The sequence below is a fragment of the Octopus bimaculoides genome, chromosome 15, assembly GCF_001194135.2.
Source record: "Octopus bimaculoides isolate UCB-OBI-ISO-001 chromosome 15, ASM119413v2, whole genome shotgun sequence".
Taxonomy (NCBI): domain Eukaryota; kingdom Metazoa; phylum Mollusca; class Cephalopoda; order Octopoda; family Octopodidae; genus Octopus; species Octopus bimaculoides.
In genome coordinates, this window is record NC_068995.1 from 33124069 (window position 1) to 33131575 (window position 7507).

General features: G+C 34.1%; 1 protein-coding gene across 4 annotated transcripts in view; it reads right to left on the minus strand.

Annotated features, from left to right (window-relative positions):
• Window positions 1–6239, minus strand: part of LOC106880617 (KH homology domain-containing protein 4) — a 123877-nt gene extending 117638 nt beyond the window's left edge. For 2 of the 4 annotated variants that reach the window (XR_001410763.2, XM_014930635.2), the window contains exon 1: window positions 5821–6235. Coding sequence is in view for 3 of the 4 variants with exons in the window: in XM_014930635.2 (XP_014786121.1) it covers window positions 5821–5837 (17 nt within the window). In the remaining variant the exon portion in view is untranslated. Of the gene's footprint in view, window positions 1–5820 lie in introns of all 4 variants that reach the window. The other 2 variants (XM_014930638.2, XM_014930636.2) reach the window with 2 other exon arrangements.
• Between the last annotated feature and the right edge of the window lie 1268 nt (window positions 6240–7507).

Consider the following 7507-nt stretch of genomic DNA (forward strand, 5'->3'; position numbering starts at 1 on the left):
TATATATATATATATATATATATATATATATATATATGTGGCACCTTTGGCAGGTATCTTCTGCTGTAGCTTTGGAATGACCAAAGGCTTGCAAATGCATTTGTTAGATGGAAACTGAAATAAGTCTGTTGAATATATGTTGTGTATCTCTTTGTGTTTGAGCCTGACTCCCCACCATTTTACTACCGATGTTGGTTTGTTTACATCCTAGTGACTTAGTGGTTTGGCAAAAGAACCTGACAGAATAAGTTTCAGGCTTTAAAAAATAAGCACCGGGGTTGATTTGTTCAACTAAAAACCTTCAAAGTGGTACCCCAGTATGGCTGCAGTCTAATGACTGTAACAACTGATTGATAAATGATAAAATATATTATAGATATATGTGTGTGCACCCTTGTATGTACATATGTATATTTGTGCTGAAATGTGTCTTTGCTTTTATGTTGAGAAAAAGTTGGTGTTTCCAGCTTCCCCTACCACTGTAAACTTCCAAACCTTTGTATATCCATAGTATGTCCCTGCAACTACTCTATTCCTTTCTTTAACTCCATCCCTAACCTCCTCCTCTTACACTGCCAGCCCAAATTAAATACTAGCCACTGTCCATCAATACTGCCATTATATCTCTTGATTTTAATCTCTTCCATTTGAACCAAATGCTTACTTTCCTATTTCACAGATGTGTATATATGTACTTTGCTTGCATATTCACATTTATGTGTTGCTTCCTTTTTTTTTTTTTTTTTTTTTTTGTCACTGTACTCAACATTCATTCACTATTCTCATCAGCTTTTCACTGTTGATACCACCAAAAATGAACAATATCATTAAAGGCGTGAAATTGAAATGATTTTTTGGATAACTGACTGAAGAGAAAAAAGTACATCCATGCCTTGTGAGTGAGTTTTCTTTTCATTCCTTCGTTGAGCTTCATTTTAATTTTTGAAACTTATTTTAGATATATATGTGTGTGTGTGTATATATGTGTGTGTGTGTGTGTGTGTGTGTGTGTGTGTGTGTGTGTGTGTGTATATATATATATATATATATATATATATTCCTTTATTCTATTACTTGTATCAGTTATTTGACTGTGACCTTGATGGAGCATCACCTTGAAGGATTTTAGTCAAACAAATCAACCCCAGGACTTATTTTTTAAGCCTAGTAGTTATTCTCTTAGACTCTTTTGTCAAACCACTAAGTTATGGGGACGTAAACATGCCAAAACCAGTTGCCAAATGGTAATGGAGGGACAAACACACACATACACACACAGGTATATACCTATTTATGGGCTTCTTTCAGTTTCTGCCTACCAAATCCACTCACAAGGCTTTGGTCGGCCTGAGGCTATAGTAGAAGACACTTGCCCAAAGTGCCAAGCAGTGGGACTGAACTCAGAATCATGTTGTTAGGAAGCAGGCTTCTTACCACACAGCCATGCCTGCACCAATGTATGTATATATATATATATATATATATATATATATACAGTCATAGGTGGAGGCATGGTTGTGTGGTTACGATATTTGCTTCCAAAACACGTTTTCAAGTTCAATTGACTTCAAGCAAGTCTCTTCCACTTGTGAGTGAATTTGGTAGATAGATAGAAACTGGAGGAAGCCCATAAAGTGTGTGTGTGCAATCACCTAATAGTTGTAAATGAACATCACCATCATATAAGTGGGGGGGGGGTCTTTCATTTCCAATTTTCTGTGTAAACGTCCAAAGGAAAATACCTTGCTTGGAAACAGATAAGGATTAGTGAGAGGAAGTACATCTGATCATGAAAAGCAGCTTCAATGAATTCTGTCTAAACCATGCAAACATGGAAAAGAGGGTGTTGAAATGACGACAATAATGATCATCACCATGATTGTTACACACATACACACACGTATATATAAAATTACTTGTACACAAACAATGTTTACCTAATATTACAAGTGAAATAAACAACGTAGCTGAACAATGCAAGGAATATCATAGAATCGGTTTTATCTCTCAAATTGTTCGTGAATGGACACAATTCTTGAATACTTCATTATATGTGTGATTGTGAAAGATATACACATCAACAAGAATACTGTTAATCCTGTGCACAGGACAAAAATATTCTATGATAGTAGCATAGACACTCCCTTACCACAGATGATCAGAAATGCAGCGAAGCAGTAAACAGCCTGCTGGCTTGTAAAACTGTAACCAATGGTGCTATTCATAAAAGACAAAACATAAAACATCCAACAAAACTACTAAATAATTTGTATTTTAGGAGTTAGCTACTTTAAAAGAAGAAAGGTCAATAGCTCCTTTAGATGTCACTACGAGGTGGGGTAACATTTCTGAGAATATTTTACATTTCTGTGAGAATATTTTATATAAATCATGTAATTTATAACCGAATGCTGTCAGACCAAGCATTTGTTAAACTTCTAGCTACGTTTAATGAAAATCCACAGTTAAAGTTTAGAAAAAGTCTTCTTGATGGAAGAAGGAAAATAAATGTTGAATGAGAAAGTTCAACCAATTTGATCATTTCCCCTTTTGATGATGATGATGATGATCCCTTCTACTAAAGGCACAAGGCCTAAAATTTGCGGGGAGGGGGCTAGTCGATTACACCGACACCAATGTTCTACTGATACTTAATTTATCAGCCCTGAAAGGACGAAAGGCAAAGTCGACCTCGACGGAATTTGAATTCAGAATGTAAGGACGGACAAAATGCCGCTAAGCATTTTGCTCGACGTTCTAACGATTCTGCCGGTTCGCCGCCTGAATAATAATAATAATAATAATAATAATAATAATAATAATAATAATAACCCTTTTTACTATAGGCACAAGGTCCGAAATTTGGGGGAAGGGGCCTAGCTATATTCATTACATATTTTCAGCTAATTCAAATGACGAAAATCTAACACAATATAATAAACATTTTCATACTACGTAAGTTAAATTGGCAAGAAAGAAAAATGCAAAAGATATATTTATTAAGTTTTGGTTGATATCTAACTTCTAAACTCTTCAAGTTAAATGAAATAATTGAAACATAGCATAATAATTGAAATAAAGCGTTCTTAAATTGTTACCAAAGTAAACAAGAGAATCATCCAGGTTAAACAATATTTACTAATAAAGATATCTTTATTGAATACATATCTACAAATTTATTGCGACGTTGATGTATTATTCGATAAATAACTATATTGGCAATGCAGTTTAAAATACGTAAAATAAATCCCCGGTCATGAAACTCACAAAATGGAAAATTTTGTTTAAATAAGAAAGAATATAAATAACATTTAATTATAACGATCTACATTTAATCCTAAGATTTTAATAAACAAAGACACTGTAGTTTCCAGATACACAAAATAAAGGAGTCAAACATCTGAGATCATAAATCTGTTCGATAAAGCAGATTTGATTTTCTACTAAAAAATTTTTAAAAAAACGTCGTATATTTCAATCAAAACGAATAATCGATATAAAAATAATCACGAAAAAAGAAAATCGAAATATTTCAAGCGATCTGACGCGTTAGGTTAATCGATCCATATATCTGTAATCCTATAACTTTCCTTAATTCAACACAACTTCGTGAATTTGTTTTACGAACGTAAACCATAACATTACGACGGTTTCTAACCTTGGTAGAAGGGCACATTTTTGCTTTTTTTTACTCAGGGGAGATGAAAAGTAAAATTAACCCAGAGGGATCTAAACTTAAAGCATAAAGGGATGTGATTAAATACCGCAAGGCATTTTCTCCGGCGCACTTGTTACATTTGACAACTCGATTATAAATTATTTCGTTTTACTTCCGTCACTTTAATATTCGGTAATGGTTGGGGACTTGATAGTTTACTATATTTGATATTTTAAAAATGAATCATGTATTATGTATGTAATACATGTTTTCTTTTGTGTAAATAGGTATGTACATAGATCGCGGTGTGATGAAGCACCACAAGAAAAATAACTTCAACACGAAGCGATGTACAAATATCTTGGGCACTAAAAAATACGTCTTAATAATATGTACGTGTGTGTGTGTGTTATGCATAGAGGAACAGGCTGCATGTTGAAGAATCCTAAAAGGAACAGGCCACATACATACACAATGATATATATATATATATATATATATATGTGTGTGTGTGTGTGTGTGTGTGTGTGTGTGTGTGTGTATGTATATGTATGTGTATATATATATATATATATATATATTCAAAGTCAGCTTTTTGTCCTGCTGTCATATAACTTGGAAACATTTTGTTTGCTCACTACAAAAAAGAATGCAACGATTGAAAGTGATTAATGCAACACGTAAGTTACGAATAACATGAAAATTTCTCAGATCGGCACAAGGCCAGCAACTTCGGGGGAAGAGGAGTAGTCGATTACGTCGAGCCCAACCCTCAACTGGTACTTATTTTATCGACCCCCGATAGGATGAAAAGTAAAATCGGCCTCAGCGGACGAAATGCCGCTAAGTATTTTCGCCGGCGTGCTAACGATTTTGCCAGCTCGCCACCTAGGAACAATTTATCTTGGCACCAGTATTTGGCTTGTGTTTATTTCGTCAAGCCCGAAAGAATAGACGGGTTTGATCCATCAAATTCAACGATGTTTGAAAGTCAACGTCCACCAAGGTAGGATTTGAACTCGGCAAAGTAAAGCGACTTTCAGAAATGTTGTAAGGCATTTTATAGAATATAGAAATCATTAGCGATCGATATCAGGGAGAGATCTACCGAACGCCTATCAAGTATTGTTATGGTCCCAAAAGTTGAATTACGCCTATTTAAATAATCGATCAAATGTTCTGAAACTAAAATAAATGTTTACGACAATAAACAATATGGAGAAATTATTTTATCAGTTTCGAATGGAGAACACAAGATTAAATTAAAATACGAAAAAAAGAAATCAACAGTCGTTACGTGTATATTTGAAAACACGATACACGAATGGCAATACCACACGCGTATGTATATACATATATACACACACATGCCATGCTTAGAATAAAGTCGTAAAGAGAAAGGAAAGTATATTGATGCTTTTGCCTAACAATCGGGACATTGAAATATATATGTATCAGCTACAAATAGTCTACAAAAAGTTTGGGGAAGCTTAATTACAGATTAAATCCTTTTCTTTTTCATGTTTTATAGTCGAAATAAAGATAATAGTAAAAACTGCACTACAAGCAACAATTTTCATTATGCTATTATCATCAGCTGGGTCCTACTGACGATGGCGACATAACATGTATTACAGTAATAGCACGAAATATTTCGATGGGTTTACTCATACACGAACATGGGAGCCGCTTACATGGTTACTTGACGTGTTGAAAATAGCAACCAAGTTCCCCGCAAATAACATACTAACGACTTAGAAAATATATATATATATATACACACACAAAAAAAAGTGGGTTTGTCACGGCTAGAACGCCTTTGATCATGCCTGCCAGATAAGTACGACTTGGAGTAATGTGTTGTTTAGTCCCTTTCCAATTTAAATATCCAACAAATATAACAAATACATACACACACATATATAATATATATTATACATACACACACACACACACATATATATATATATATATATATATATATATATATATATAATACACATATATATTAGATTTTTTTTTTAATTTATGCAAAACAAAGCAAAATCGATGCAACTGCTATTTTTAAAAAGTATCTTTTTGTTTCTCAATATAATAAACAAGCTGCTAAGCAACACTTAATAAAACATAAATGTAGAGAAGAGAGAGCTGAGCGAACCTACCTCTCGATGGCCGCCATATTTACACTGACGTCATAATGACGTCATGAAGAAAAAACAAACGAAGAAAGAATACGTTGGGATGTCTTGCTAAATATTTCTCCACTGTTCTACTGCAGAAGCACAAGCTAGAGATATTGTAGCGACGTTTTGTTACCAGCTAATAATTAATTTTTCTCCATCTTATTGTTTCATAAACGTAAAAAGTATATATGTATAGATAGTTGGTGAGTTTGTGTGTATGTATATATTTTTAGAGGTTAGCTATTAATTATTTTTTATCATTTACGATACAACAGAAATTAGTGTATATCCATGAAGGAGAGGCAAAACAGAATCCATGCACAAAATGGTTAGCAGTGCTAACGTGTTAGCTGGAAATGTTTAACTGAACAACAATAGACAGAAGGGAGATCACTACATGGGAAGAAGGAGAGAGAAAGGGGGGAGTTCTAGTTGCAAAAGTCACATTGGGCATGACAGTGGTAACGGTAAGCGTTAGGAGAACAGGAAGAGGACGGAACTGTGACGTGGTGGCAATAGCGGAGGTGTTGATGATGGTGATGGTGGTAGTAGTAGTAGTAGTAGTAGTAGTGGTAGTAGTGGTGGTGGTGGTAGTAGTAGTAGTAGTAGTAGTAGTAGTAAAGTTGAGAGAAACAAAAAGCGTTGTGTGGTGGTGGGAGTAAATGGAAAGAGTAATAGTGATAGGAGGACAAGTGATGATCGTAGTGGTCAAAGAAAAATATTTATCATGCCGTGTGTTGATGAGGATAATCTCTCAGTGTTGTGGTGTGATAAAGGTGGTGGTGGTGATAGTTGCATTGTGTGATGAGGGTTGTGATGGTGATAGTTACTGAGTGTGGAAACTTGATGGTGGTGGTTGCGTCGGTAGTAATCCTACGGGTGATAAACGTGGACATAGGCACATAGTTTGGTGGTGGTTACAATGATTGTAGATGATGGAGGATTAAGTGTGATGGAAATAGGGATATTATAAATAGTAGTTGCCGACAAGCGAGCATCGTGGCTGTAAGGAGTGGACAGAGTTACGTGTTAGAAAGTGGTGGTAGTGTATTCAGATAAACATACTAGTCGGAGTCGTAGTTGCTATGAAATACGACACGAAGGAAAAATATGCATTCTTTCGTTACTGTCAGCAAAGTTGTCATAAAATTATTGGAGTTATTGGCTAGAGAATAACTGCAAAACCTTTACACATTCCCATTAGATTTACAGAAGAAAAAAATATAGATTTACTTTAGCCTCAGCTACTTTGGTTTTTATAAACCCATTAACTTTATATCTAATAAAATTCACTTACCTAGTATAATATATATATTTGCACGTACACTCAAGCACATACATATACACACATCCATGTACATTTATAACCCACATATACACACATGCATACATAGATACAAGCATACGTACAGACATGTATTCATGCAGGCATGCATACATATATGTATAGATATAGTGTTACGTATAAAATAAATGTAAAATGTTTAGTACTGATAGGGAAAAGTATTCAGTACCAATTTAGAACGCTTGGTGAAAACTCCCGAGTAACAGGCAAGTGGACTGGCCCAATTAAACTTATAATATATATATATATATATATATATATATATATATAAATTAAACTTATAATATATATATATATATATATATATATATTAAACTTATA